The 19908-nt window shown below is 47.0% G+C and overlaps 2 protein-coding genes and 1 long non-coding RNA gene across 9 annotated transcripts in view; 2 read left to right on the top strand and 1 right to left on the bottom strand.

Annotated features, from left to right (window-relative positions):
* Window positions 1-9662, top strand: part of MIER1 (MIER1 transcriptional regulator) — a 35427-nt gene extending 25765 nt beyond the window's left edge. For all 7 annotated transcript variants that reach the window (XM_064664938.1, XM_064664940.1, XM_064664936.1 and 4 more), the window contains 6 exons: window positions 1138-1289; window positions 1854-1935; window positions 2714-2808; window positions 3490-3617; window positions 5284-5423; window positions 6570-9662. In XM_064664938.1, coding sequence (XP_064521008.1) covers window positions 1138-1289; window positions 1854-1935; window positions 2714-2808; window positions 3490-3617; window positions 5284-5423; window positions 6570-6895 — 923 coding nt within the window. In that variant the 3' untranslated portion in view covers window positions 6896-9662. The remainder of the gene's footprint in view (window positions 1-1137; window positions 1290-1853; window positions 1936-2713; window positions 2809-3489; window positions 3618-5283; window positions 5424-6569) is intronic.
* A 356-nt stretch (window positions 9663-10018) lies between these two features.
* On the bottom strand, window positions 10019-19498 carry SLC35D1 (solute carrier family 35 member D1). Its single transcript, XM_064664949.1, has 12 exons — window positions 19254-19498; window positions 18821-18854; window positions 18659-18745; window positions 18208-18275; window positions 17662-17733; window positions 16907-16975; window positions 16527-16629; window positions 15865-15957; window positions 13570-13637; window positions 13136-13214; window positions 12852-12934; window positions 10019-12285 (listed from the first exon to the last, which is right to left on the bottom strand). Exons 1-12 carry the CDS (start codon window positions 19361-19363, stop codon window positions 12177-12179), a joined length of 975 nt encoding a protein of 324 aa, XP_064521019.1. The 5' UTR covers window positions 19364-19498; the 3' UTR covers window positions 10019-12176.
* On the top strand, window positions 16606-17178 carry LOC135418999 (uncharacterized). Its single transcript, XR_010432767.1, has 2 exons — window positions 16606-16714; window positions 16874-17178. It is a non-coding gene; the product is annotated as an uncharacterized LOC135418999 (long non-coding RNA).
* Window positions 19499-19908: the final 410 nt, after the last annotated feature.

The raw sequence follows: 19908 nt of genomic DNA, 5'->3' as shown, positions 1-19908 counted from the left end.
CCAATATAAACCATTTTTTTATCATCTTGCTCACTGCTGTTTGCAGGGCAGAGAACCTGCTTCAGGGGCAGGAACCACTGAGGGGAAAATTAAACTGTCACTAATGGTGCTGTTGCCCAGAGAAGCTGTGGCTGCCCCACCCCTGGAAGTCTTCAAGACCAGGTTGGATGGGACTTGGAGCAACCTGGTCTAGTGGAAAGTGTCCCTGCCCATAGCAGAGGATGGGACTGGATGAGCTTTAAGGTCCCTCCCAACCCAAACCATTCAAGGATTATATTTCTATGACGATTTCCCAGATTTTTTTCCCTAAATAAGCAACCAAACAACAGATTAGTTCCAGCCTTTGAAACAAAAAGCTCCCAGAAAACTCTTGAGAGCTCTTTCCAAACTGTGTGTCATCAGTGAAATGAAGCTCCTTTCTTTGCAAGATGATCATTTTCCTTACCAATTTTGGGCTTTTATTTGTATTTACTTTCCTGTTAAAATACTTTTCTTTGAGTAGAAATGTATCTATTAACCCTCTGGCCTTCTCCCCTACAGGGAATGCTGCTGTATCTTCCCTTCCTGTGCTGACCCTGCTTTCCCAAGGGCTCCCTTCTTCCTCTTGTCTCACAGAGCAAATGGAATCAGTGTTAAAATTCCTTTCTTACTGGTTTTTGTATGGTTGTTAAAGACCACAAACAAGATCTGGATACTTTCCTGATTCTAGTTTTTTTAAAAGCCTGAATTCCACTTGATTTTGATATACTAATATTTTAATTCAAAGCTTGCAGATTCTTCCGAAATCAAACTGGGAGGTAATTCAGAGGATATATCATTTGCCTGTTTTTCCCATTGATTTCAGTTCGTCATGGCTTTCCTGGTCTGAAATATCCTGTAAAAGGTCTGGAAAAAATGGAGATTTTGTAGTATTAGTATTCTGGAGTTTCATAATGGATCCTGGGATCTAGAGAACAGGCTATGCCAGAGATCTGAGGGCAGTCTAAAGTATAACATCCAAATCTTACTCTTTTATCTGTCCCTCCGTGTGTTCAGGATTAATGTCAGTGCTCCAGTGACCTTCCAGGGTTTCAGAACCCCTTTATCAGAGAGAATAAATGTCTCTGTCATTGTTTTATCTTGCTTGTGTTCATTCAGTGTATGAAAATGATGACCAGCTCCTCTGGAATCCTGACTTCCTACCAGAGGATAAAGTGATTGAGTTCCTAAATGAGGCCTCAAGGCGGACGGGTGAGGAGAAAGGCCTGGATGCAATTCCTGAGGGATCACATATTAAAGACAATGAGCAGGTATAGAAAAATAAGTAGGATTTGTAGCTTAATATTAGAGAATTAATCATCCCTTTATTTTGTTTTACTGCCAAGAATTAAAATTGTGTTTGAAACAGTTTTATTATTCCTTGTGGAAATAGAAATCTGATGGATTTTTTACCTCTCAATGAATATTAAACTGTTAACTTTGCTGTATATAAAATAAAATGCACCAGTGCTTTATATAACATATAAATGTGTGTGAATTAATTCTTTCAGTTATAGAATTTTTAAAGCTGTATGAATGCACACTTATTTTTTTCTTCATACCCAGAAAAACCCCACATCAATTTTACAAATGTATGTAGTGGGTATAAATATTAAAACACTTTGCCTGGATATATTCTTGGTTATGTAATTAGAGCTTTGGAGATTTAAACACAGGAAATATGTCTTTGTGCTGACTTAAATTTTATTAAATTCATTCAAAGCGTTTATTTTTAATCTTAATAGGTGTCAGTGATTTTCTAAATATGCTGCTGTGGCACAGCATAAATCAGGTGGTCTCTGGAATGTTAAATGTGTGTGTTTTCATCTCTTCAGGCATTGTATGAACTGGTTAAGTGCAATTTTGATACTGAGGAATCGTTACGAAGGCTGAGGTTTAATGTCAAAGCAGCCAGAGGTGAGCAGACACTGAAAGGGGAGGTTCTATTCCTGACTTTTCATTTTATTTGTTACACAGGTCTTGGGGTTTGCCCAGAGCTTAATTTAAATGCAGCCCTCAGTGAATCTCTCATTGTTCTCTGAGAGAATGGAATTAGCAGATGTGTAAATTCACTTCCTGTCCATAGAGCTTCATATAAATATCTGTGACTTCAGCCAGCACATTAAAATTGAAACTTACTTCTTAGCAGCTCAGTTGTGCATTTCTCGAGCATTTTGTCTGTGTTCTTTTAGGCCACTTCAGTCATCAAAGTGAATGCAACAAACATGAAATATAAAATAATTCAGAGTTATAAATAAAGGAGAAAGAGCATCTAAAACTTCTATTTAGCAAAGTGTAACACTAAAACCTCCTGTTTTTAAAGGTGCTTTTGGAGCCTTGAGCATTTCCTAGTCTATTATTGATCTTTGTGCTCAAAGGAACAAGAAACTAAGAGAAGACATGAGTTATTTTCCTACACATCGATCTGTTGGTTCTGCTTCCAAACCTCTCCTGAGTTCCCTGTGCAAATCACAAGACAGGAATGATCACATAAAGAAGATTAGTTTGTTCTCCCACTATTTTAAACCTTATTTACTTGTGACCTTTAAAATCAATGAGGCCAAATTATATTAAGTTTATAACAGTCCCTACCAAGTAGCTCCTCCAACGTGTTTTCTGTCACTTCAGTTGTCTTTTATTGATTGGCTTTTTGGTTAAGTATTTTCTTTATTGCTTTTTTTTTTCTTTTCTGTAGAAGAATTATCTGTTTGGACAGAAGAAGAATGTAGGAACTTTGAACAAGGGCTGAAAGTCTATGGCAAAGATTTTCACGTGATTCAGGCAAATAAGGTAAACGCTGAGTTTAAGTGAAGTTCACATTTTTTATATTTTAAAGCAAAGTAATTATAAATAATTTCTTATCCTGATTTCCTTAATAAATTACTATATTTACTTCTTTTATTTTTTACTATGGAATCACAGAATCACAGACTGTTTGGGTTGGGAGGGACTTTAAACCCATCCAGTTCCATCCCCTGCCATGGACAGGGACACTTTCCACTAGACCACGCTGCTCCAGCCTGGCCTTGAACACTTCCAGGGATGGGGCATCCCTGGAATAATCTGTTCCAGGGTCTCACCACCCTCACAGGGAAGGATTTCTCCCTATATTTATGCTCAAATTGTTTTCTCAAAGTCCAGAATTCTCTGTGACTGTGGCTGTGAACCCAAAGTGCAGAAATCCTGCAAAAGTCCTCTGAGAAGAGCTGCCTCCTCTGAAAAGACTGTGAGACAGACTTGGAATATTCCCCTAGAGCTGTTCCTTGCAGCACCTCACAATATCTCCAGTATTTTTAGAAACACTGTTGACCTTACATCTCAATTCCAGGCCTCTGAAATTTGGAGCCAGGAGTTTCTGTTGTCCAAAGCAGCATTGACTTGGAATTTCACACCTTTTGATTTGAATGCTGGGGGGTTATGGCAAAAAAATGCTTTTAAATTAATGCAGACTTGCCTGGCATTGTTTCCTAGGTCCGGACACGCTCCGTGGGGGAATGTGTAGCATTTTATTACATGTGGAAGAAGTCGGAGCGTTACGATTTCTTTGCCCAGCAAACCCGCTTTGGAAAGAAGAAATACAACCTGCACCCTGGTGTCACGTAAGATGGGCATCATTTCATGTGTATTGGGTCTAAATCTTTATTTTATTCTGCTCAGAGCTGAAATGGAATGAAAACCAAGGGATTGCAGAGTCCCAGTTTGCAGCAGGAAAACAGCCAAGGTGTCAGAAAATTGCACTAGTGTGTATAATGTGATGTCTTAAATAAATTTATTTGGAATAAGGGCAACAATTTGCATTGAGCAGCTGTTGAATTTAGTTTGTTTTCTTTCTAAATGTTTCACATTTCTGGATATAGGGGTGGTTTTAATCCTCGTTTTATTTTAAATATGTTTTATAAATGTTTTATACAATGGCATCAGTCACATGTTTCAGGTGGGATTTGCAGTACGTTGGCAAGAATTCTGGCCAGCACAGCATCCTGCCCCAGGGCTTTCTTAGGTGCCCATGGCTCCTTTTCCCCTTTCATATCCCTGCTGGGGAAGGAGGGAATGTCTGAGCAGAACTGCACCCCCTCAGCTCTGAGCCAGCATGTTCTCCTGCCCCTCATTCCAATGCTCTGATTTTATGTCCCACTCTTTCCGCTGATTCTTGCCAAGCCTTTTTACTATTATTTTCATTTCTCATTTGTTCCTGGCTTCTCTGTTGATCCTTCTTTGGATTATTATTGTTTCTCCAAACATTTTAGAGCTGTGTGTTGGACCACTGCAGTGAACTCACAGGGTGACAGTCAGAGTTGCCATCTGTGGCTTTGGAGAGTGTTACAGAGAGTTTCTTAACTGCTTGTCAGGGTCTGTCTGTCTCCCCTTCTTCTTCCATCTGGTGGTGGGGGTTTTTTCCCCTCTTTTTTTCCCAAATCAGTAGACATTTTTGGTGGTTAATCACTCAAAACACTCTCTTTTTGCAGTTGGCTGCATATGGGGATCAGCAGCAGTGGCATTCAGGATTGTGCTTGTCTGTTCTTGAATGATTTTGCAGATAAATGTGGGAATTCAGGGTGCAGTGTCAATTCCAGCAGAATTATGTGTGAGGATATGCTGTTCCTGGAGTTAATCCAGACTTAACACCATTGGTACAAGGGCTTTACCAACCAGCTTTCTTTGTTTAAATCTTTCATAGGAGATTTACCATTAGTGACCTAAATTGGAGGACTGGAATAGATGGCAGATATGGGAATGTCCTTAACTCTGGAGTTCTTAATTTGCTTTTAACTTTACCCGTTTGGGGTTTTTTTTGTGCACCAATGTTATTTACTTTAATGGTTTGTTATTGCTGATGCAGCAAATTGCAAGAGCTTAATGGAAATCTGCCAGAAAGCATCACCTTGAAATCACAGCCCACAACACAGAGCATATGGAATCAGGGAATGGTTTGGAATGGGAGGGACATAAAGCTCATTCGGTTCCACCTCCTGCCATGGGCAGGGACATCTTCCACTAGACCAGGTTGTTCCAAACTGGCCTTGGACACTTCCAGGGATGGGGCAGCCACAGCTTCTCTGGGCAACCTGTGCCAGGGCCTCACCACCCTCACAGGGAAGAATTTCTTCCCAACACCCGAACTAAACCTGCTCTCTGTCAGCTGAAAGCCTTTCCCACATAGAATGTGAATTGGCCACACTTGCAGTGTGTGCAGTGAGTATTTTTTCACCAATAACACCAACACTTCCCACAGCCAGGGCTGAATGAGCTGTATCTGTTGTCTAGAGATTACATGGACCGGCTCCTGGATGAGAGTGAAAGTGCTGCTTCCAGCAGAGCTCCGTCCCCTCCTCCCACAACCTCCAACAGCAGCACCAGCCAGTCGGAGAGGGAGGACAGCACGACCAGCAGCAGCAACCAGAATGGTGAGTGTGTGCCCTGTGCCCCCTGAAGGGCTGCCAAATCCTCACAGAATCCCAGAATGGTTTGGGTTGGGAGGAACCTTAAAGCTCATCCCGTTCCACCCCCTGCCATGGGCAGGGACACCTTCCACTATCCCAGGTTGCTCCAAGCCCCATCCAGCCTGGCCTTGGACACTTCCAGGGATGGGGCAGCCACAGCTTCTCTGGGCAACCTGTGCCAGGGCCTCACCACTCTCACAGCCAAGAATTCCTTCCAAGTATCCCATCTAATCCTGCCCTCTGGCAGTGGGAAGCCATTCCCCCTTGTCCTATCCCTCTATCCCTTGTCCCAAGTCCCTCTCCAGCTCTCTTGGAGCCCCTTTGGGCACTGGAAGGGGCTCTAAGGTCTCCCTGGAGCCTTCTCTTTGCCAGGTGAACACCCCCAGACACAAACAGCCTACTTTCCCAAGGTGTGAGCAGCTCTCAAGTAAAACTGGTTTTTAAAACAAGATATATGTTTGCTTTTAGACATTGGTCATGTATGGAAGATAAATCTCCACTGGAATTTCCTTTTAATTGGAATTTATGTGTTCTTGTTTCCTCTGTGCTGGTATAGAGGTGTAATGTTAATGCAGTGAGGAGTCCTGTGCAGGATATTTAAACATCTAGGGTGGGAATTGGGCTGTGATGGAGCACACTGGTGCTCCTCAGGGACACCAGGAGCTACTCCTCCCAGCCAGGGGCATGGAAGGGAGTTGGGAATGGGAGAGGAGCCAGGGCACACTCCCTGTGAAGGAAGAAAATCCCAAAAGTGAGCAGAGCTGTGCTCTGCTCAAGGAGCAAGAGGAGGGAGGAGCTGGGGACTGAATCAGGTTGTGGAAATCAAGAGCAAGCTCCAGAAACTGCTCAGGTGAGGAGAGTCCACCTGTAGCTTGTGGAGTTACTGGACTCTGGGACATTTTCTGTTGCTTTTAAGGGCTGCCATAAACTCCATCATGGTAAGTCTGTCATTTGTGTGCACATAAATCACTAGTTCAGTAAGGATAAGAACAATACTGGCTTTTTAGTTCAGTGGGACTAATTAAAACTGTGCTTTACTGACCTGTCACAGACTGTTCTGTTCCTCCTGATGCTCCTGTGCCTTTCTGATGCTGTCTCTCTCTCACACAGGTGTCTCTGCCAATGGCCCAGGGGAGGCACCAAGCAAAGAGGAAGCAAAACTCGAGGGATTGCACGTAAATGGACCTTCCAGTGGGAAGAAAACACCTCACACGGAGCTGGATACAAATGGGTATGAACCTGAAAACCTTGCCATTGACCCCAAACTGGCTCATTCAGCCTCAAGAAACGACAATGATTTGGAAGAGAAAAGTGAAAGACCTCTAAAAAGAAGAAGAATTAACAGCAGTGGGAAGGAGAGTCCGGGGGCTTCAGAGTTCTTCCAGGAAGCAAACTCCCATGGGAAGCTTGAGGAACTGGAAACTTTGGATGACTGAGTGCAAGGAGCTGGTTTTATTCCTTGGAGTAAATTTTGGGTGTCTGAAATTTTCAGGGTTGATGGGTTACCTTACAAAATCCAGTTCCATAAACAATCTGCTGAGATTTTTTTGTTTTGTTTTCCAGATACCTTTTAGTTGGCTCTAAAAATCTGATTATTTGATTTTTTTCAGTGCTGAAAAGCAGCAGGAGAATATTGAATTTCTCAGAGCTGGCAGCTGCAGTTCTGGGCTAAGAGGCTCTTAAATATTTGAGGAACAAATCAGTGAGTTTCTGCAAAAATACTCCCAGCCTAATACATTAAAGAATGTGTTAATACACCTTTTAATGTATAATACACCTTTTAATCATTGGCAAAGTGAACAAAGCATCCTATTTGCAGCAGGGGCTGGTGCAGATGTTGCAGGAAGTTAAAATAAAACAGAGAAAGCCAAGACAGAGTAGACACAGAAATTTCCACTCCTGCTGGTGAGAGGAAAATGTCATCCCATCACTAAGGAACCCTCATGAATCCTGAAAGTTATGAGCACAACTATTTTTATATATAGAAGTTTTAAAAGGTAAATAAATAAACCAAGTCAGGTTTGTCTATGTAAAATTGTTGACATCAATGATGTCTTTCCATATTCTTTATCTGGGCTAAAGAAATACATTCTGTATTTTTCCAGATTTCTTTGTAGCCTTTGAAAGATTTTTACAGTACTTATGTCTTGATTGAACTGTCCTTTCTTAAAACAAAAGCTTGTATAATTTTCTTACCTTGTACAGTTGGTAAACTTTTATGAGAGAGTTGATACCCTGAGTCTAATGTCAGCTTCCTTTTATTTTGCTGAAGTCTTTTCTAAAAAAAAACCCAACAAAAATAACCCCAAACCAAACAAATTGACTTAAAAATCAATCACCAACATGTTATTTTCTTCCCAGAAACTGGCAAATAATTAACATAAGAATGGTTAGGAGTCATTTGATTTTGGAAACATGTTTTTTTTTCTTCTGTTTTATGGCAAATAGTGATGCTAAAAAATTTGTTACTCATGCTGCTTGCACTGCACACATTTCCTTGCTTTCTTTTCTCACTTTATTTTGAACTTAGATAATTTTCACAGCAGCCAAATGCTTGAGTTTACTAAACCTTCTTCACCCAGTTCAGGTGTTAATGATCCACTGATATATTTTTCAGTCTGTGTCTCACCTGCCACATTTCACAGAGCACAGGAAAGGGTCCAGTCTGGCTGTACTGGGTAGAAATGGATGTACAGCTGGAATCTGGTGCTGGACTGGAATTTCTGAGGACCATAGGGATGGTTTCAATGGGAGCAGGGACAGCACATACAGGTATTGGCACCCAGGGACACCTGGGAGAAGGGAGAGGAGGAATGGATAACTAATTAAAGATTAAAGTATGGTCAACTAATTTAAGAATAAAGTGTGAGAAACAAAAATTCCTGATAAATAAGTGTGGAGGGGGTCATGTTCACCCTCCCACCAGCACAATTTGGAAGTTGTGGAAATAGAATTTACCATCCATTTTTAATCCAAATTAATTTGGTTTTGTTTGTTTTTATTTTTAAGCCACTTTTTTTGGTTTTATTTAAGCTGTATTTCTACTCTGTTAAAATTAGAGAAATGGTTCATTTGTATAATTTATAACTCTGTGTTCTCCTCCTTACAGATGTGCTGTTAATTCTTACTTGGTTATTTTAATTTAAGGTTCATAAGTCTTTTTGATTCCGGTTTAAATGAATGGTCCTATGGTTTGAAATTCATGAATGCACCCAAAACCCACCTGCTGAGGGGTTGGGTTGTTTTCTCCTCCAATGACCTGTACTTGGACTTTATGATGATTAATGATCCAGATTTGGCCTGGATATGTTACGGATGTAGGAACTTGTTCCCAGAAATGTGGGGAATGATCCACATTTGGATCACTGGAATAATGCTCTGCCTGGTTTAGAGGGTGACACCTGCCAGGAATCAGCCAGCCCTGTACCTGGAGAGACTCTGGGTGAGGTTTGTTAATTAAAACCTGTATGAATTAAGGAATTAAGTGATTAATCCCAAGGCATAGGTTGCTGTTAACTCTCCCCTCTGGATCAGTAACAGAAACCCAAAGTTTCAGCCTTAGATCAAAGACGGTCACGAGACGGTTCCAGACAACCAGAGCCCTATTTTCAGTTTTATTTTTATGCATTTTTTTGTTTGTTTGCAAGTTGGAAATACTTCCAAAAATTTATAGGAAAGTTTCTAAGTGAATTGTCTCAGGCCTGTGTGTGAAATCCAGCACTGTGTATGTTTTCAGGAATGTTGCTTTGTTTTTTATCTTACCTTTTTTTTGGTGATATGTAGAAGAGACCTGACATTCCATAATCAACTATGTAATGCTCAGCTAGACTTTAAGAATATTTAATTATTATTTACCTTTTGTTTATGCTGGTGTTTTATACAATACTTTGTTCATGTTTCAAACTGCAGCCACTATAACTCGGTAAGTCATTGCACTACTAAAGCTATTTAAAATCCTGGAAATCTGGTAACTTTGGTTTCATTTTCAAAGCCTTCAGTACAGTTTGGAATCCAGTTCAACAGAGGAAATCCTTGGTGGGCTTCCCAAAAGGTTAAATGTGAATAAAAATCCAACCACACACACACAAACTTACAGATTAGTTGTATCCATTTTTCTGCAGAGTATTTTGCACTGTTAGTAATTCCCTCCTCTTATCCCCACTCCCCCTCTGCAAAAAGCTTATTAAAATATTTTTAAATGTACTGTCTGCATTAAAAATTCCTGAGTTTTTTGCTGGAGTTTTCCTGCTCAGAGAATATGAAGCCCCAGCAACTCTGTTACTGCTGCCGTGAAACATGGAAACAAAATACCCTTTTGGGTTCAACTTTGAACTGCTTCTTTCATTCCCTCAAAACAGGGTTGTGCTCCCACATCCCTCTTCCCTTCCCAAGGAATATTTAAAGCTGGAAAACCCAGATCCCCTCAACCCCCACTTCCTCCACTGGGCAGAGCACCCCTGCGCCCCTGTTTTATTCACCCCCCAGCCATCTCCATCCTCTCCAGCCTTTTCCTGCTGTTCCAGAGAAGTGAGGGATTAGGCAGGAGCAGGCAGGGCAGGTTTGGTTCATTGGTTTATTCGAAGCAAATACAAAAATACAGAGGCAAATCCTTTCTGCTCTCATTACTGACATCCAAAGCCTGCCATACATTCAAATCAAAAGGTTGCCCTTTTCATCACTAAAATGCTCATTTTGTAAATAGATTCTACATAGAAAACATTTTTTTTTAGTCAATTAATAGCATAGAAAATACTGTTAGAGGAGCTCTTGGCTTTCCCAGTGTTTTGGATCCCATCCCAACCCTGGCACACACAAAATAACCTTTAAAAATACTTTACCGTTAGGACACCAAATCTAACCAGTAGATTCAAAAATAAACATAAAATCATAAAAATCTCCTTTGACAGAATCAACATCCTGACTGTGGACACAGCAGAGTCAGAGCACATGTGGAAAACAGGGATTTGGGAATGTTGCAGCGAGAGGAAGATCCACCAGCCCCAGCACCACCTGGCTACTGGGAGCCAGCACAGCACCAGTAACCCCATGCTGGGGAGAGTCTGGGCAGCTCTGGGGCTTCTGCACAGCAGGAATTGTTCATCACCTTCCCTCTCCTGGCAGCAAAGCCGAGGATTTACCAGAATTTGGGAAGAGACAAAAATAATCAGGGATTTTTTATTTTTGTTTTAATTTCTCCAATTCTGTGCTCTGAGGGGGAACCTGCTGAGGGGCTGCTCCAGGACACCCTGACTCAGCCCTCAGTTACCACACCAATTCCAAAGAAAAGGGAATTTCCTGGTTCTGGAAAAGCTCCAGGAGGAGGATGATGCTGGCAGACTCATTTCACACCTTTACCAGCACCTCAGGCTGTTGCAGCATCATCCCAGAAAGTCTCTTTCATATCTAAAAACTTCCAATAAACTCCAACAAATGCAGCTTTGCCAAACAGCAGTCACAGTTTTAGCAAATATCTCCCAAATATCTCTCAGTGTCTAGAGCAGCTGTTTGCATGGATACAAAAAAACCTCTAAATACATTGTTTTACCAAAATTTTTTTACCCAAACTTATAAACAATTCTTTTTAAACCAAAAGGCAATCCAGGGAGACCTAGAAAGAAGTGCTGTGCAAGAGAACCTTTAAAAATCAGCAAACTTATTAAACTGCCCAACTTATAAAAAATCCCATTCTTTTAATGGGTCACAGACCCATAATGACTTATTCCATGAAAAACACAAATTGTGGGATAGGGCTTGGCCCCCCTTCACTTGCCAAAAGGTGATTTCAGTCCCTGTGCCTCTTCCAGGTGTGTGCAGGTGGGTGGGATGGGGATTCCAGGGGCAGGAGCAGCAGCTTTTGCTTGGCACATTTCCTGGACCATGCTCTGTGTGCCAGGTGGGATGAAGTCCTGTGAATCCTGCAGCTTCTCCCTGTTGGATTCAAACTGCCCAGCGAGGTCAGTAGCTTTCCCAAATCCAAAAGTTTCTGCCCCCGGGGTGGTTTGAGGGAGGCTGCCAGCTCTGCCAAGCTTACCAGTGGCAGGTAAAACCTTCCTGTTGGAAATATCCCTGAGCCTTGAAAAGCAGGAAAGAGAGGGGTGAACGTTTGCAGGGCTCTAATAAACCAGCAGGGCAAACCCAGCTTTAGAAGTGGGTTAATGAAACAAAAAATAAACCCAGAAAACAACTAAAATTTCAGTTCAGAGAGCACTGAACATTCATCCAAGAGGTTTTAGCCCAAATCAGGAGCATCCTGCATCCTCCAGGGGAACACCTTCCATGGTCACCTGCCCTCGGAGCCGGATCCCACAGCCTCCCCTTCCTGCAGCAGCCAGAGGGACCAGGCTGGGGGTTACAGAGCAGAGGCAGAGGCAGCCCCAGCATCCCAATCCAGGCTGAGCAGATCCATGGAGCAGATCCAGCCAAGGATCCCCTGACACCTCCTCCTCTACTTGGCGCCGCCTGCTGCTCGTGCCAATCTCAGCTGCCAGATCTCAGCTTGATTAGAAACCTGTTAATTCCTCATGATCAGACTTAATTAGATGCATTCCTCCCCGTGCAGGCAGTTCCCTTCCCAAGGATTTGCAAAGGCAGCAATCGAGGCTGTGCAAATTAAGAGCATCACGGTGGCTCCTGGCAGGCGCCCCGGATTCCTTCCCGCATTCTGCCCGGGATCAGCCGAACAGAAAGAGGTTGTTTCCAAAAAAAGCCTCTCCCTGGTCACACAGAGCTTTTTCCTTTAATATCCAGCTTGCTGCCAGCATCAGACTCCTTGCTCATTTGCTCCTCGGTGAAAGTGATGTAGGAATACACCAGGCTTCCAGCAATACTGCAAAAAACAGTTGGGGATGAGATACAAGGATCAGCCACACAGCCCTGCCCACCAGCTGCCAAGGAAAAGCCGGAACCATGGGACTGAGATCTGCTGAAAGCATCAGTTTGCATGAAAAGTCCCTGTTTTCCTCCTAAATCCAGGTGTTTTGTGTAATTCCTGCCGAAACACTTCCTAGCCTGGTCCCAAACCTAATGCTAGATCTGTTCCACCCCCAAAGGGATCCTGCTGAAGGACAGGGAATGAACTTTCACAATAGGAACACACACAGAGAAGAAAGGAGACTGTTAAAAAAGCTAAATAAACAAAAAAAAATACTTTTTTGCCGCCTTAATTCCCTGACTCTGGTTGGCAACTCTGAGAAAACTCAAGTTTGCTGATAAAATACTCCTGTGAGTCCTCCTAGCTTTAAAACAAGCTGAGTCTGGGAGTTCCCCATAAATACCACTTCCATGCTTTTTTTTTTCTTTTTTGAAAAAAAACCCATTGAATCAGTCAAACCAGTTTCATCCCAATTTCCACTGACAAATCATAAATAAACAGCCAAGGCCTGACGTTCTTACCTGATATTCAGACCAATGAAGTTCATCCATGTAAAAATATAGTCTCCTCCAAGAAACATCCCAATATAGGTTATTAAAATATTCTGCAAAAGAATAAGATTTGAGGAACAAGAGCACAAGTCTGAGACAAGGGAATGCTCATGCATGGAAATGGGAAACCCTTGGATGCAGAGTGTGGGATACGGAGGAATGGGGGCTGCAGCAGCTGGTTAACACGATTCCCAAGGAATAATGAGTGAGGTGCTCACCTGACATTTCCCCTGGGATCAGGGAAAGCCACTCACCTTAATGCAGCCAACTATTGTAGTTGTAAGAGCAGAGTTATACTGAGTGCAAAGAACCGTGGAATACATCAAAATAAATCTGCAGAGGAAGATCCAACATCATCCCATCAACCTGGGCTATGGAAGGAGTCCCAGCCCAGAGCACGGGCTTGGAACAAGGTGAGCTTTAAGGTCCCTCCCAACCCAAACCATTCCAGGATTCCATGATCCCTTCCCCTCCTTTCTCCAGCAGTATTTATACCATCCCTTTTTTGGCTAAACCTGCACTGAAGGAGGGTAGGAGATAATTCCCACCTGCCACAGCTCTCAGAAATAGGGTCCTTATCAGGACTGAAGGTTTATTATTAATTTTTAATAGTAATAGGGCACCAAAATTCCCTATTTCTGGAACAGAGATGCCTGCCCTGCTCCCATCCCAGCACCCAGATCCTTACCCCATCACACATGACAGCATGAACTGCACGAGGAAGAATGTGTCTGCCCAGCCCTGGTATTCCATTGCCTGCAGGAAATACCAGCCTTTAGAGAAGGAAGCACAGGAATTCCCAGCAAGACAAGGAACAATCCCCCAGCCTTGGCTTTCATGTCACAGCAGGAAAAACCAACCCAAATCTGAGCCTGGTGTGATATCCTGGGCTGAGGAAGGCTGGATCCACACGAGCATCACCTCCAGCTGCAGCACCCAGCTCATCCCTCCTGAAAAAAGCAGGGACTAACGGTGCCACAAGCCAGAGGAACCAGAAGAGACATTCCCTGCTGGTTATTACCCAGAACTGGACAATTTTGGAATTCATTCATTGCAAACCACAACACTCAGACAGCACATCTCAAGGGAATTGTAACCTCTGGAGATGGTGCTGACTACATGACTAAAGGCAGCCTGGAATTCATGAAAGGGTTTTTGCCTTGTGCTTTTGGTTTTTTGGAATACCTGGAGTGCTGGGTCCAGCACTGGGCTCCCCGGTGCCAGAGACAGGGACAGACTGGGTGAAGTCCAGAGGGGTCACTAAGATCCTGCAGGGAGTGGAGCATCTCCTTGAGGAGAGGCTGGGAGAGCTGGGACTGCTTGGCTAGAGCAGAGCAGGCTTGGGGGATCCCACACAGGTGTACAAACACCTGTGGGAGGGAGCTAAGGGGATGGAGTCCAGTTCTTCCAGAGGTGCTCAGAGGCCACAGGCACACAAGGACACACAGGAGGGTCCCTCTGGATGTCAGGAGACACCTTGTGAGGGTGACTGAGTGCTGGCAGAGGTTGCCCAGGGCAGTGCCAGAGTATCCATCCCTGGAGATACCCAGAACCCAGCTGGAGTACTCACGTGCTCCAGGGGGACCAGAGGAACTCCAGAGATCCCTGCCAGCCTTAACCAGGAGGCAAAGGCAGAGCAGGTTGAGAACTGGCTCACCCATTCCCTTCCCAGCTGGACAGGGCTGCCAAGCTCCCGGGGATCCTGGCAGGCAGCTGGGAAAGCACTTCCCACCAGAGACACGAAATGCTAGCCTAGGAGGGCCCTTCCTGCAGGTCATCCATCCCTGTCACCCCAGGAATTACTTGCAGGGCACACCCATTTCTTCTCTCACAAAGCAGCACATTGTTACCTTGGATGCTGCTGAATGAATACGAGACTTCCCAAATCCACAGGCATGGGAAAGGGTCCCAGCACCCCCCACCCAGGACGGAGCCCCCAGCCCCGGCCACAGGCCCCTCACAAGGGGGTTTTCATGGAGCTGCACACGCGGAGTTTCCTGGCGGCAGCCCCGGCACAGAGCAGAGCTTTGTCCAGCACCACAGCCGGGAGCTCAGCCCGGAGAAAGAAGTTTATTCAGGGAAAAAAAAAAAAAAAAAAAGGCCATTTCTCTCTCTGGGCTGAACAGAGGCTGCACAGAGCACACAGAGCAACGTTTTGCTGCCCCTGCGCCAGCTCCTGCTTCTAAATGAGCACTTTATCCCCAAATCCTGCCCTCAGAACTGCTTGCTGGGAAGGGCAGGTCTCAGCTACCTTCAGCCCCTACCATCCCTTCTCCTTGCAAATCCCAGTCCATTATTCCAGGGCATTAAGCTCACAATGAGGACAAAGTCACCAGGCTCTGCAGGGTGGGGATGGACAGCAGGGGGGCTGCCAGGGCCCCCACAGGGTCACCCATGGGGTAGGTGACACCTCCAGCCTTTGCCATCTTAATTCCCTCCACAGGAAGAGGGAGATGCCCAACGAACAGGCATGAAAAAGGAGTCTCTTGCTCAGCAGGGCCAGCCCAGTACAGCTGTACATCAGGGAGTGCAAAAAAAATACAAATAAACAAAAAAATAATAGTAATAGCAATAGTAAGAATAAGAGTAATTTCACAAATACAGGACCACAGGTAAATCAACCCTCACAGAGCAGCACAGGCAAACTGACTCTCAGAGCAACTCAACAAAACCACCTCAGCAGAGGGAAGGACAGAAAAAAGTTTAAAGAAACTCATTTTTTTCCAAAAATACTTAAACTTCTTTAAATAATATTTGGTTTTGCTTATTGCTCTCCACTTCCCCATTCCTCAGGCATTACAAAAATGCTTGAATGGAGCAACTCTGTGGATTTAAGTCCAATGTAAGGCTTGCAGTTACTTGCTGCTGACGTGGTTTTGGGGTAGTGACCCCATCATCCCTTCCTCCACCTCCTCCTCATTATCCCATTCTCTTCATATGACATTGTGCCACAAAAAGCATGGATTTTGGACAGGAATCCTACCTTCTGCGCGTCTCCAGTGAAGTAGGCAATGGTCAGGGTGGGGAGGATCATGAACAGTGCATTGTAATAGAGCAGACCATATTTTCCCAGCTCCTGGAATCAAGAAATATCCATGTATTTAACTTGGAACATAAAATCTTATTCATATTGCTACTGAGAGTGGGGCTTGTGAGGTAAATCCAAATTCTCCAAGACAGAGGAGTTGAAGGGTGGGGGTTTTTATATATATCAGAGAATCCCAGAATGGTTTGGGTTGGAAAGGACCTTAAAGCTCATCTATGCCACCCCCTGCCATAGTGGAAGGCAGGGACACCTTCCACTAGCCCAGGTTGCTCCAAGCCCCATCCAGCCTGGCCTTGGACACTTCCAGGGATGGGGCAGCCACAGCTTCTCTGGGCAACCTGTGCCAGGACCTCACCACCCTCACAGGGAAGAATTTCTTCCCAATATCCCATCTAAGCCTGCCCTCTTGCAGTGGGAAGCCATTCCCCCTTGTCCTGTCCCTCCAGGCCCTTGTCCAAAGTCCCTCCCAAACTCTGGACAGGAGATTTTGGGAGAGCAATAAGGTGTCACCAGGAAAGCCTCACTCCTTTGCCCTCTCAGATGCAGGTTGGTGGCAAATGAAGCCCAGCCCCGAAATGCCAGAGGGAAGGTCATCCTACCTTTGAATCCAGCTTCTGTTTCACATAGGCACCATTTGCAGCTGTTAAGGCATCGTTAATAAGGATAAAAATATATCCTTCCAGGTCGAATGCCAAGTCAGCACTGGGAAAGGGGAAAACCAGAAGTTAAAGCTCTAAGCTGGGCAGAGACAACGCTTGGAAGATTCCTTCCACCTCCTGTTGAGCCAGTAAGTTGTCAGGAAAAGTTAATCATGGGAGGAGGGGTGGGGATTTGGTTCAGTAAAACATTCTTTCCTACTAGAGAGCACGTCTAGGGGGGGGGGGAAGTTAGTGTTTAATCTGCCTTCTTGGGACATTGGATTCTCTTTAGCTTGGACCCTTTGCAGACACAGGATGGGGACAGCAAACTGGGAGCTCACCTGGCAGCTACGAAGGCGCCAAAGATCATAGCAAATACTGTCATCTGAATGCTCCAGGAAAACTTCTTCCTGGAAAAGAGAGGCCGGAGGACATGGCCGTCAGCCACAGTTCAGTCCTCGGGGAAGTACTGCCAGGGCTTTGGAGAGGAACAAGGGACACATATGGAAAGGGGGAGAAAACCCCAAGGAAACCAACCCGTGCAAGAGCCATGAGTAAAAGACACTTTTAGACAATTCTCTCTGTAATTTAAAAATAAATAACTTGGTCTCGATGAGGTGTGAGTTTATGGAGAGCTGAAACCCTGCCTGGTGCAGAGAAGAGCTCAGCTAGGCATGGAGCAGCTCCCAGCCCCATGGAGCCAGTCCTGGGAAAAGGGCTGTTGGCACATGGTGGGAGCAGTATGGGGGTCCCTGCAGGCACCAAGGGCTGGTACAACACCCTCCAGATCCAAAACAGTGCTGCACAGCCAGGATGCAGCAAGTGGAGACAGAGCACAAACCTCTGCCCCGCCTGGCAGCTCCGCAGGGCCCCGCGTGTCTCCCAGCTCCCTCCGGGCACGGGAAAGGGCTGTGCAGATCAAGGCAAGTAGCTCCCTGTATCACTTCCTCCGCCCACCCTCACTCCCAAAACCCAGCCCGGAGCCAAAACCCCTGGCCACACAACAGCTCCCTCACACTGGGCATCATCCCAACACCTCCCAGCTTCTGTAACTAACCAGGATCTGTCACCGGGAGAAGGGGCTGGAAAGACTCACTTGAGTAAGAATCCTTCGGCAAACATCGTAAACAGGATGGAAAACCTTCGCAGGACAGTGAACATGGGCAGGCTGCAGGAGGAAGAGGCAGCAGGGTGAGAGGTTGTTCCTCCCTCCCCGCTGCAAAATGCAGCTCTGTGGCCACTCTGGAGCGGGTGCCAGGATATGGGCTCTGGAGAAAAGAGCATGGGCAAGCCTTGCCTGTTCTCTTATGAAAATGGCATTACTCTCCTCCCCAAAAGGTATCACTTCTATCAGACCCTGTCAGGGCAGGGTGCCCTGGGGACACCTCCACACCCTCACCCACAGTGGGCGAGGGCCAGACCAATGTCCCTCCGTGCCCGCTGGCTGTGGGAAGCAATTGAGAACATGCACGTGGCACATATTGGCATGGGCAGAGAAGGAAGAGCATCACCCCGAGTGGCTCCTGCCAGGGTCACCCACAGCCTTGCACAGCCCCAGGGCCCAGCAGCAGCTGCCTGGGGTTCTTGGGGACCCCACAAGGACCCCATTAAACACACTCCCCCATACAAAAAAAATCCATACTTCAGTTTCTTTGTGCTGAACAGTCCTGTGATCTGGTTCCCGAAATACAGAAGAGGTAGAGGAAATGTCTAGAAATAAGAGGGATAAAGCTGAGTGAGCAACCACAGGAAGCTGGGGAGCTCCCAGAGCACCCTCAGAGGATAAATATAGATATGAAGTTATTCCCACCCGGCCATGGAAACGTTCACACACACACACGTGTGTGGCTCCTCAGCCCAGAGCTGCTCGGTGGCCACAGGATCCCAGGAACACAGACACAGGGATTCCACTGCCAAACAGCCCGTGGTGCCACCGGGGGTGAGGGGATGGGGCAGAGACACTCGGCTGGCCCTGAGGCAGAGGAGAGGTGCCCAGGGAGGGGAGTTGGGTGCCCAAGGAGGGGAATTGGGTGCCCAGGGAGGGGAGTTGGGTGCCCAGGGAGGGGAGTTGGGTGCCCAGGGAGGGGTCTTACCCGCCGTGGGACATGTCTGTCGAGGTCAGGGAACTTCACCACCCGCAGCGCTTTGCCCGCCCAGAGCACGGCCACTGTCGCCAGCATCTGCAAGAGAGGGGGGGTGTCACCTCACAGCCCCCCAAATGGGAGGTCTGGGGGGGACAGGGGCATCCTACTCACCTGGCCCAGCCCTACGCATAGCGAGGAGGGGAACCTGCAGGCAGAAAGCAGAGATTAGGGGGGGTCCCCACACTGGGGGGCACCCACACCGGGGGTCCCAGAGGCCACACTCCCCACTGTGTGTGTGTGTAGGGGGACAGCCCCACACTAGGGGGTGCATAGGGGGTGTCAGGGGCTGTGCAGGACCCCAGGGCGGGGGGCGCGTTCATGGGGGTCCCCGGCCCCCAAGGACGAGGGGAGCGCATGGCGGGGTCCCCATGCTGGTCCCCCGGGAGGGGGGTGTCCAATGCCCAATCCCCGGGGGGGGCTCCGCGATGCCGATTCCGTAGAGAGTCCCCACGCCGAGCCCCCGAGGGAGGTCCCAAAGCCGATCCCCCCGAGTGGGGGGGTCCCGACACCGCTCCCCGGGGGGGTCCCGCCGGCCCGGCCGTACCCGTAGGTGGTGAGGACGCTCTTGTTGACCACGACGATGAGGAAGGAGCTGAGGCCGTAGAAGGCGGCGGCCATGAGGCGCAGGCAGAGCGGCGGGGCCGGCGCCGCCATGCCCCGCTCCGCATCGCCGGGCGCGGGGGCTCCGGCGGGGGCTCCCCCCCTCGGCCGCCCCCTCGGGCGCCCCCCCGGCACCGGCTGCGGGGCGTCTGCGCGACTCGACCGACATGGCTGGGGCGGGACCGGGGCGGGAGCGGGCGGGCGGGCAGCGCGGGGAGGGGCCGCGCAGGCGCCGCGGAACGGGGGGAGCGGGGGCAGAGAGTGGGGGGGCATCGGGCCGGGGGCTGGTGTGGGGGAGGTCCAGTGTGGGGGGGGGCTGGTATGGGAGGGGCGCCCGGCGCAGCGGGGCATTGCACGGGAGTGTGGTATGGGGGAGCACTGGCGGAGGGGGTGATCGCACAGGGGGCTGGTATGGGGGGGTCTGGTATCGAGGGGTCCGGCACGGGAGGGCATCGCACGGGGGGCTGGTATGAGGAGGGCTGGTAGCGGGGGCATTGACGGGGGGCATAGAATGAGGGGGTTGTAGGGGGGCATTGCAAGAGGGGCAGGGGTCTGGCGCGGGGGCGCTTCTGGTATCGGGGGCACAGCACGAGGGGGCG

This window comes from Pseudopipra pipra, chromosome 9 (assembly GCF_036250125.1).
Source record: "Pseudopipra pipra isolate bDixPip1 chromosome 9, bDixPip1.hap1, whole genome shotgun sequence".
Lineage (NCBI taxonomy): Eukaryota > Metazoa > Chordata > Aves > Passeriformes > Pipridae > Pseudopipra > Pseudopipra pipra.
Note: the sequence above shows the minus strand (reverse complement) of the source record. Positions and strands in the feature narration are given on the sequence as shown.

What these genes read in the sequence shown, in the direction of transcription:
- SLC35D1 (XM_064664949.1), bottom strand. Translation starts at nt 19,363, where the DNA reads ATGGCGGCGCCGGCCCCGCCGCTCTGCCTGCGCCTCATGGCCGCCGCC. An exon ending in TATGCGTAGGGCTGGGCCAG is followed by an intron (nt 18,746 to 18,820) that starts GTGAGTAGGATG and finishes CCTCTCTTGCAG; the next exon opens with ATGCTGGCGACAGTGGCCGT. An exon ending in ACAGACATGTCCCACGGCGG is followed by an intron (nt 18,276 to 18,658) that starts GTAAGACCCCTC and finishes TCTTATTTCTAG; the next exon opens with ACATTTCCTCTACCTCTTCT.